This window comes from Balaenoptera borealis, assembly GCF_965194805.1.
Source record: "Balaenoptera borealis genome assembly, chromosome: 16".
Lineage (NCBI taxonomy): Eukaryota > Metazoa > Chordata > Mammalia > Artiodactyla > Balaenopteridae > Balaenoptera > Balaenoptera borealis.
In genome coordinates, this window is record NC_138872.1 from 82,702,184 (window position 1) to 82,712,624 (window position 10,441).

General features: G+C 55.1%; 1 protein-coding gene across 3 annotated transcripts in view; it reads left to right on the forward strand.

Moving 5' to 3' along the window:
- Window positions 1–43: 43 nt before the first annotated feature.
- PDAP1 (PDGFA associated protein 1) overlaps window positions 44–10,441 on the forward strand; it is a 30,087-nt gene continuing 19,689 nt past the window's right edge. Inside the window, exons 1-7 of one of the 3 annotated variants that reach the window (XM_082360914.1) lie at window positions 44–282; window positions 3,798–3,889; window positions 5,286–5,396; window positions 7,302–7,423; window positions 8,361–8,512; window positions 8,705–8,773; window positions 9,655–10,384. In XM_082360914.1, the coding sequence (XP_082217040.1) occupies window positions 270–282; window positions 3,798–3,889; window positions 5,286–5,396; window positions 7,302–7,423; window positions 8,361–8,512; window positions 8,705–8,773; window positions 9,655–9,713 (618 nt within the window). In that variant the 5' untranslated portion in view covers window positions 44–269 and the 3' untranslated portion in view covers window positions 9,714–10,384. Of the gene's footprint in view, window positions 283–3,797; window positions 3,890–5,285; window positions 5,397–7,301; window positions 7,424–8,360; window positions 8,513–8,704; window positions 8,774–9,654; window positions 10,385–10,441 lie in introns of those variants that run through there. The other 2 variants (XM_082360912.1, XM_082360913.1) reach the window with 2 other exon arrangements.

The following is a 10,441-nucleotide window of genomic DNA, read 5'->3' on the forward strand; positions in this document are numbered from 1 at the left end:
GCAGGCTTACGCGCTTCTCCCGGAGCGGGGGCTGAGGGTTCTGTTGCCCAGCAGCGCGCGTGCGAGCCGGGGCTCAGGCAGTACGTGGGACAGTCCGGCTTCCCTGCGGTCCCCGGTCCTCGCGGCGGCGGCGCCGGAGGCGGCGGCGTCGGCGGGCTGAGTGGGGACGGGGTTGGCTGGGAACTGGCCGGGCGGAAGAAGTCGAGCTCGAGGCATTTCCGGTTCCGGTGTCAGTTCGAGGCGCCGCAGCCGCAGCCGCCGGAGCCGCGATGCCTAAAGGAGGTGAGGGGCAGGCGCGCGTGGCCCGTGGGCCTCGAGGAGCAGCCCGAGTCCGGCTCCCGTTGTCCACTCAGCCCGCGGGCGCCTCCGAGAGCGGCGCAGAGGGAGGACCTCCGCGCGGGCTGAGGGCCAGGCCTGGGCCTCGAAGCCCAATTGTCCCGCTGGGGAAACTGAAGAGCGTAGTGGCCTCGAGCCACTCCCTCGGGGGTCTGAGGAGACTCGGAGGCTCTGGGTCCTCGGCGACCCGGAAGGCCGATCTAGGGCGCCCTTCTCCCGGCCTGGGGGGTCTGAAGTTTCCTCCCACTTTCAGGCTCGCGGGAGACTGAGTCACCGCATCGCGCGCCAGCGCCGGACCCGCCTGCCTCGCGCGTAAAACTTGGGTCTTCCTGGGTTCTGGGCGAGCCAGGCCTGCCTCTTGCGACCTAACTTGATGCTCTTAAGCCTGGCCGACCTAGCTTTGACTGCCCTATTCGAGCGGCTCGATGTGTGCCTTTGAGCCAGTCGCTTAACCTCCCCTAGTGTTAGTTTTCTCACTTGCAGGTGGGGTTGTGATTGTACCTGCCTCACAATACTGACGCGAGGTTATAACTAGGTAACCCACGTGGAGAGCGCATCGCGGTGCTGGATAGTCGCTAAGTGCCCAGTAATAATTAACTACTGTTAGTTGTTAGACTTTGCCAGTTCCTTGGCCAGGAGCGTAAAGGATCCATGGCTTCCCAGTACGTTGTAGACCATGCTCCATCCGTTTCCCCCTTAAGGTCAATAGTGCTCGACCCGAAGCCCAGCTGTGTCACTGTCTAACCTTATGGCCTTGAACAAGTTCTTTAACTTCTTCCAGCCTGTTTTCCCCATCTGGAAATAACCCTTAGCTTGGAGAGTTGGGTCGGGGTCGTAAAACTAGAGCACTCGCCGTGCCTGGCTGGCTCCTGGCGCAGAACAGACGTTCAGTTGATATTGGTTGCTTGTGTGTCATGTTGGTTAAGATGCGTCAGCCCACAGGAAGATCTGCTTGGAGCTTTTACAAACCTAAATGACTTCCTGACTCTCTACTACCAGAGATATTGGGGTTTACAGAGCTGAATCTCTTTAAACTTAGCTCTCTACTGGTTTATTCTGGTAGGAAAAGCCTTGTCTCCTCTGTGTTCCCCAGTCTGCTGTTCTGCAGAAGGAGGGGTACTAAGGGTACCTTCTGGCTCCAGAATTCTGGTTCTAAGAGTCCTACTTAATAGATGCTTTGAGCCAAGGTTGGAGGTTACAATTAGAAAATCCTAAATATGGATTCTTGTTTAAACGACTTGGCTTTTTGGCTTGTGAAAGCTTTATGGGCAGATAAGGTTTACATTTCTTGCTTGTGTTAATTTGCTTGAAAAGTAAAAGAGAACATGAAGGGACTTCCCTGCTGGTCCAGTGGCTGAGACTCTGCGTTCCCAATGCAGGGGGTCCGGTTCGATCCCTGGTCAGGGAACTAGGTCCCACATGCCGAAACTAAAGACCCAGCGCGGCCAAATAAATAAATAAATATTAAAAAAAAAAAAAGAGAGAGAACACGAAGATGTAAGTAATAGTATAAAATTCTCCAAGAGCCAAGGACCAACTCTTGTTTCTGTTATGAAACCTGTGAAGCTTTTTTTTTTTTTTTTTAATTTATTTTTGGTTGCGTTGGGTCTTTGTTGCTGTCCGCGGGCTTTCTCTAGTCGTAGCGAGCGGGGGCTACTCTTCGTTGCGGTGCGCGGGCTTCTCATTGTGGTGGCTTCTCTTGGTGCGGAGCACGGGCTCTAGGCACGCGGGCTTCAGTAGTTGTAGCGTGCAGGCTCAGTAGTTGTGGTGCACGGGCTTAGTTGCTCCACAGAATGTGGGATCTTCCTGGACCAGGGCTCAAACCCGTGTCCCCTGCATTGGCAGGCGGATTCTTAACCACTGCGCCACCAGGGAAACCTCCTGTGAAGCATTTTTAAAGGCATGGAAAGCTTCTGATAAGAGTTACTGTAGACCAAGCTAAGATCATTATCGCATAGCCAAGCGTGGGGGATGAGGACCTATAGTAGTCGATTTTTAGTTGTTTCTGTTACTTAGAGTATTAAGAGGGCAAGAAAAGATGTTGGCTTTTTGGATAGCAAACTTGATCTCTCACAGTAGGACTTTGATGAGCATAGACTGAGACACCCCTGGGAACCCTGGGTAGTCATTAAAAATGGGTGGTGTGGTCTGCAGCAGCCCAATTATGGCTCTGCAGCTGCTGTTTAGGAAATCAGGGGAGGCCAGTATCTCTGCTACTGTCTCTGGAGTCCATAGCAGCTCTGGTTGCCTAATTACAGATTCTCTGCTCTCAGTGAGAGAGTCACGAGAAACCAGGTGGGCTGCAGCTTCCAGGAGAGGTGGAAATGGATCCAGGCCACAGCCACCGCAGCGTCCTCCAGGACCAGCTGAGGGGGTGCCGCCCTTCTGTAAAACTGGCTGATGGCTTCAGCAGGGGTCAGTCTAGTGTCTTGGCTCAAGAGGGTCAGACTGTAAAACTGATTCTCTGTGATGAACTTTAATTGCTAGTCACATTTTTTACTCTTAGAAGGCAGTCAGTTTTATTTTCAACTTCAAATAACTTTGTTTGCCTGTTGTGTTTCTTAGTCCAAGCACAAGAAAGTTTTCCCTTCTAGGTTTTAAGTTTTCTCTTTCTACCATACATACCACTTAGGTGAACGTGAAGTATCTCATTATATTCCCTGACACCTGTAGTAAATCGCTGATGTGACCAGTGGCTTTGTTTCTTTTTCCGCACCAGGTACTATATTAGGAGAGTACGAGTCATAGCAAACATTTTTGTAGCGCTTGTCCAGTGCCGGGCACTGTGCCAACATCTTTACATATGTTAACAAATCCATCTTCACAGCAACCCTATGTGGTAGGGACACAGACGAAGAAGCTGAGACTCTGAGAGGTTAAGTACCTGCCCAAAGTCACAGAGCTATTAAGTGGTAGAGCTGAGATTTGAACTCAAGGATTGGACCCCAACATTTGTGCTCTCCCCCACTCTGCTTTAGTCTCAAGTCTCCTTTGTCTATAAAGTGGGACCAGCCGTGATCGTGTGCCATAGGTTTAATCTGGGGATGAAATGAGCCCATAGCTATGACAGAACATTGCAAGTAAAGAGCACTGTTGTGACAGCAGGGGCGAGAGTTACATGTTCCTCATGACTGCGTCTGAGTCCGCTGTGGTTGGATAAAGGGAGCAGGGCATTTAGCCAGTCGCTCCATGTGGTACAGCCTCCCTCAGATCCTCCCCTCGGGTCTTATCTGGGGGAGCCTGCATCCAGTACACGGTTTGGTACTGCATCAGGTGATTGTGTGTTGTCTTTTTTGTCCCTTTGAACACATGAGGGTACAGGTTTGGGTGGTGCTTGGTGAGGGGTACCTGAGGTCTGCAGCCTCTGCTGAGAGCACCTCAAGCAGGACACAGCCTGGGGCCCAGGGCAATCGAGGAAGCTGCTTCCCTCCCGCCTTCCTAAACTGCCAATCCCTGTGCAGGGAGAAAGGGAGGCCACAAAGGCCGGGCAAGGCAGTACACGAGCCCCGAGGAGATCGACGCACAGCTCCAGGCTGAAAAGCAGAAGGCCAGGGTGAGTACGTGCCTGTCCGGGCCACTCCAGTAGCTAAGGGCGGCACCCTGCCCTTTTGGCACCCGGAGAGGCCAGGCAAGGACCACCCATTCTCAAGAAGAAGCTAACACCTGAGGTTCGATGGGAGGGGGCAGGCAGCAGGGAGCAGATGGGAGTCCCAGAGCAACCGCTGAGAGTCAGGAGGAGAGCCATCCTCTGACTGGATCAGTTAGAACTTTGTCCACTCAGCAGCCGGTGCCTTGGTGGGTCTCTGTTCGTGGTCCTGTGTTCCTGCTCCTGCTCCTCTCTCCCTCGCCCGGCTCTGCCCGTCTGCAGCTCGGGCTCTCAGCACCCCTACTTGTGTGCTTCAGCCGTGCAGGACTGCTGCCAGCCCTGCTGTGACGTGACGCCCTGCCTTCCCACGCCCCCAGCAGGCAGCGTGCCATTCGCTCCTTCGGCCCTTGCTCAGCATCCCCTCCTCCGTGACTCTCACTGATGCTCCCCACGCTTCCCCCTCCCGTCAAAGCCTAGGCGGTCCCTCTCTTCTGTTCCCCCAGTCCGTTTTCCAGCCCACTGTCGGGAAACAGAACGTGTTTCCATCGTTGGTGTCCATGTCCCTACCACACCATTAGATCCTCACCGGGCTAAGGGCCAAAGGGAGCACAGTCAGGCCGGATGAGGGGCACGGCTGTGAAGTGTCGGGGAGAAGGGGAAAGCCACATCAGAGGGGGATGGGGTGGTGTGGGGTGGTGGGGAGGGCCTGGTGGAGGGACCGGAGGCTGACCAGGACCTTGGAGAGCGTGCGGGCAGGTGCTAAGGGGCAAAGGTCGTATGGTTTTTGTAAGGGATGTTTTTGGCGGGGAGGCAAGAAAGGTAGAGGGAAGCGGCCTGCCGGGGTGTCGTCATGGGAAGCCGGCACAGCCGGGCCTCTGTGTGGGCAGGTTGGAGTGGCTGGCCCGCCACTGCCTGAGAGTGGAAAGCAGGGGGGCTTGCCCAGGACAGCGAGGACAGTTTGGCGGCTCCGCGTGGCAGCAGGGAGAGCGGGAGGGAAGCTGAGCAGGACCGTGCTTTCCAGCCCCACAGCCACGTCCTTTGGACCCTAGGAGACGAGCTGCTCACCCTGGTTGTCTGAGGTACCTGGGCTGAGAAGAGGAGCCGGGCCTTTTGTGGCCGTACGAGGTGGTGGTTGGACTGGCATTGGCTTCCAGGCCGTGGAGCCTCGTGGACAGGCTGCCTCTGACGCGGGTCCCCCGCTGGGCGCCGGCATGGCAGAGTAGGACCCGGATCACGCTTGGTGCCAGCCTTCTGGGGGCCTGGTTTCTCAAGGGCCGCAGTCGGGGGGTGGTGGCGGCTGGATCACAGTCTTGGGGGTTTGTTTTGCATTTTCGATACCTCACGTTGTCCATTTCTGAAACAGGAGGAAGAGGAACAAGGAGAAGAAGGTGGAGATGGGGCTGCAGGTGACCCCAAAAAGGAGAAAAAGTCCCTAGACTCAGATGAGAGCGAGGATGAAGAAGATGATTACCAGGTACTGAGTCTGAGGGGGGCCTGGGACCTAGACTCATCCACTCCGCAAACATTACCCGCCCCAGTAGTACGTGCAGAGTCCTTGCTCTTAAGGGTTTACGTTGTAATAGGGAGGTACAGACGATAAGGAATGAATGAACAGTATGATTTCAAGCAGCCAGAAGTATTATGAATAAGACAGACGTGATCGAGGGTACTTGGAGTAGTGTGTGCTGAGGAGGTGACTTTTAAACTGAGATCTGAAAAACAAGGTGGAGCCAGCTGTGTGAAAACTGTTGTGCAGAGTAGTTGAGGCAGCCAGGTTAGCAAGGGCAAAGGCCCTGGGGTGGGAACAACCTGGGCAAGTTCAAGGAACAGAGAGGCTAGTGGGGCTGTGACTTGGTGGGTACGAAGTGGAGTGGTCAGGAATGAAGGAGGAAAGGTTGGCAAGGGCAGCTCCTGTGCGGCTGTTGAAGGGTTTTGGTTTCATTGTGGTAGGTAGTGGGCAGCTGGCAGAGGCCTTGAAGTGGGAGACAGAGATGACCAGATTTGCTTTTTTCTTTTTTTAATTTTATTTATTTATTTATTTATTTTTGGCCGTGTTGGGTCTTCGTTGCTGCACACAGGCTTTCTCTAGTTGTGGCGAGCGGGGGCTACTCTTCGTTGTGATGCGCGGGCTTTTCATTGCGGTGGCTTCTCTTGTTGTGGAGCATGGGCTCTAGGTGCACGGGCTCCAGTAGTTGCAGCACGCAGGCTCAGTAGTTGTGGCTCGTGGGCTCTAGAGCACAGGCTCAGTAGTTGTGGCGCACAGGCTTAGTTGCTCTGCGGCATATGGGATCTTCCTGGACCAGGGCTCGAACCCCTGTCCCCTGCATTGGCAGGCAGTTACTTAACCACTGCGCTACCAGGGAAGCCCACAGATTTGCTTTTAAAAGATTGTTTTGGCTCCTCTGCCGAGAGTGAGTTGTAGGGTGTTGAGAGTGGAATCCGGGAGACGGCAGCAGGTATCCAGATGAGAAATTGTGGCTGCGTTAGGCTGGTGGCAATGGCAGTGGAGAGGAGTGGGCAGATTCAAGCCGTGTCTTAGAGGTAGACTCATTGGGGTTTGCTGAGGGAAAGAGAAACAAGGTTGTGCTTAGGATTGGGAGGAACGGGGCGTGTGAGGGCTGAGTCTCCAGTTCTGTTTCAGACAAGTTAAATTTGTGATGTCAGGTATCCGGGTGGAGGTGTATACGTGTAGCCGATTGGGTAGAGGTGCCTGGAGCTCTGTGCAGTGCTCAGATTAACTGGCATTTGGAAGCTGTCTCCATGGTCTCTTAAAGAGAAAAGCTGTGTTGACAGGGCCTGAAACTTTGATCGAACCTGTTACGTCTAGCACTTGTGCTCTCACTTCTTTCTGAACTTCCCCAGGGCAGGTGGGAGGTGGCTCCAGGTTCTTGTGCCACCTCCCCAAACCTGTAGACTGTGTGACTCGTTCCTAAGTCCCATTTCCCGGCCGTCACCCGGATAGCTAGGGATTGGCCCGCCCTGCTGTGGGGATCCAGCATGCATGGCTTGTTGCAGTCAGGCATGGCGTTCCATGGAAAACTGCTTTCAGAGGCTGAGCTCGAAGTGAGGGAGTAACTCTCTGTGCTGAGAGCTTGTGAGTTGGCCTCTGCCACCTGTGAAACTAGGATAACGATCCCTGGTGGCCGGGACTGGGCACAGGATGGACTCTGGTCACCCGCCCTCGCTCTCCCTGCACCTCCCCAGCTGGTGAAGACACCCCTGCGCACTGTTCCCACCGTGAGGCTGGGCCAGGAGTCACGTGGCCTGGGGGTGGAGCGGGAGTTTGTCCTAGTCCAGGAGGGCTGTGGAGATGGGGAGTGGCCTTCAGGGGTTCTGCAGGCCAAACTTCTCCGACGGCCGGCTTCTTGTCCTATCTTAGCAAAAGCGCAAAGGTGTAGAAGGGCTTATCGACATTGAGAACCCCAACCGGGTGGCACAGACAACCAAAAAGGTCACACAGCTGGACCTGGACGGGCCCAAGGAACTCTCAAGGAGAGAAAGGTAACCTCTGCTTCTGAGCCTTGTGACTTGGGCCAGGGGCTGAGGCCCCCAACTCTGCCCTTGCTTCCTGGGCTCTTGAGGTCCCCAGTGGCTGGGTGGGCGCTCCGGCTCCGGTATTTATTTCTGTGTCATCTCATTCTCCCAAAGGCCCTATATTCCCCAAAAAACAAAGCAAAAAACAGAATTTTTTCCCCCAGTGGAAGCATAGCAGGAAAGACAGAAATTATGCTATAGCCCCTTCCTCCAGGACACCCCACTCCAGGGATACCTCCCTTTTCCAGCCTGATCTGACCCTTCTTGGCCTGCATCCATCCCTGATGTCGTGGCCATAGGGATTGGGAGGGGACTGGGGGCCTGTGCCGTCCAGCGCTGTGCAGGGAGGTCCACCAGCTGCCCCAGTCCTCTCTGAGTCCCAGGTGAAAATGGAGCTGCAGAGAGCTCCCTCACAGGCTGCTCAAGGATCACACCGAGTGCTCCAGTGCCCTGCACACAGCTGGTCTTTAACAAGTTGTTGCCTGACTTTTCATGGCCACCAGGTGACATCAGGGGCCTTATAGGAGGTTGAAAGCTGCTAGGAAAAGCCACCCTGATTCCTCTCCTGACTGGCTTGCTCGATTTAAATCCACCTGCTGTGCTGACTCCGTGACAGCTGAGGGGCTCTCTGAAAACCCTGTGGGGAAGGCCCGCAAGCTTGGGGTGTGATTGGAGGCTGCTGAAGAGTCTCCCCCTCCGGCAGCTTCTTTCTCACCAGTGAAACCCCCTCTGAGGTTGCAGAGTGACAGCCACAGCTGGCTTGTTTGCTGAGTGTCCATCAAGGAGGGGGCACACGGAGCTAGGGCCCAGGCCTGAGTGCTTGGGCTTTATCCTGGCTCCCACATCCAGCTCAGCTGATAATGGTGGGGAAGATGGCCCCTGTGACACCATTTTACCCAAACAGAGAAGAAATCGAGAAGCAGAAAGCAAAAGAGCGTTACATGAAAATGCATTTAGCGGGGAAGACGGAGCAAGCCAAGGCCGACCTTGCCCGGCTGGCAATCATCCGGAAACAGCGGGAGGAGGCTGCCAGGAAGAAAGAAGAAGAGAGGAAAGGTAAGTCTTGAGCCACTGGTGTGGCAGCCTGACTGCTTCTGGACAGGCCACCAAGCCCTGCACTTCAGCGTCCTTGTCGTGAAGTGGTATGGGGTCAGACTGTTCGGTAGAGGTCTACCGTGTGCGGGGGGGGGGGGGGGTATGGGTGTATGTGCACGTGCGTGCTTGTCTGCCTGCCTTTCTCACTGTCAGATGGAGGTGGGTGTTCCTGCCCGCCACCTCCCAAGATGCTAGGAGGGTCCAGCAGCAGCGGAGTCAGATGTGAGTTTGAATCTCAGCAGAGCACTGTCCACAGCATCTGAGGGAGGCCTCAGGATGCACCTACCTTAGAGGCCAGAAGGTTCCCCTAAGGTCTCTGGTGTCTTGTGTAACCTGGAGAGCTGCTTGGGGTAGCTCTTCATATTTCAGCATTTCATATTTCAGCTGGATGTCACAGATGAAATCTGGCCCAGGTGTCCCTCTTCCCCCCGCCTTCCTTCCAGTGGGGCCAAAGGTGGTAGGGATTCTTCCAGGCCAGGTTGGCTGTGGGGAATCGGTCTGCTTTAAAGGAGCATTTGACTCATGACCTTCTGGCCTCATGCACTCCTCTCTCCATATGTGGGGGGCCATGAGTGTGTTGGGATCTTGCTGTCCTGCCTTCTAGGCCTAGAGATGGGAAATCAGTTGCCCCAGGGCATTGTCACCACATTGGAGATACCCAGTAATCTCATCTTCCCACTGGTAGCTCGTTTCACAAACCTCAAGCAGGAAAGGACCTCATGTGTAACTATTTGCGTGTTGCTGATTGCAGGCTTCAGAACCCACAGGGAGAGGTTGGAGTTACAGGGCTGTGCCTGGGGGGTGGGCTAAGAAGAGTTTCCATTCACTCAGTAGATTGTGTGTTGGTGGGCTTTTGTGCAGGGGGCAGCCACCCAGACTCCACGAGAACGTCTGGACACGTGGGTCCGGTGGCTTCCAGGGGAGGGCGTCAGGCCGGGCCCTTCTCCTTGGGTCTCTTCCTCATCTGCCAGCTGAACCAGTTGCACAAAATGTTGTCTTGAGGCCTTTCAGACCTACAGTTGTATTATGATTCGGGGGTGTGCGGGGCTGTGTATATGGAGGGGTGGTTTTGTCTTGTAACTCCTTCCCTTCCTGCTCCTCAGCAAAAGATGATGCAGCTTTGTCAGGAAAACGAATGCAGTCGCTCTCCCTGAATAAGTAGCACGGCCTGTGGGAGGAGATAGCAGGGAACTGGGCCGTGCTGCCAGGACCCCTGCCGTGTCTCACCCACCCTGTGCCCCGGCGCCACTGCAGCAGCCCCTCGCGGCGGGGAGCCCCCCACGGCTCCTCTTCATCTTGGCACAGAAATCGTTTGGGGGGATGGTGGGTGGGGGGAGGGGGCAGCTGCTATCTTTGAGACAGAAAGATGCAGGACAGCATTTCATATGTAACCATTTGAATGTTTTGGCTGTTTTTAGAATTCAGAACCCTTGTTGGGGGGTGCCTGGGAGGTGGGGTAAGAAGAGCTTCCATTTGTCTGGTAGATTGCGGGGCAGGGGGCGGTTGAGCCGCAGTAGCTGCTGACAAGTTTGTGATGGACGGCCCCCTGTCTGTGTTGCCCTGGCGCCCGATCAGGGGGCCTGTCACCTGGGAGCCAGGGCCCTGGGTCTCTGAGGGTCATGGCTCATCCCCAGCCAGTCCCCTCTGACTGAGGCTTCCCCCCTGACCTTCCCACCCTACTCCCTACCCCCGACTCTGGCCAGGCCCCGGGCCCATTCTTAACCCTGCCCATGGATCATTTCAAGAAACCTGTTTACTGTGTAGCACCCAGGCAAAACATGCTCCACAAGTCCAACTTGTATATTTGGCAAATTAAACTTGACATTATCGTAATTCTGGTTCTGTGATCTGTCTCTGGGCCCCCATGCCTGGGCTGTTTTCACCCAGCAG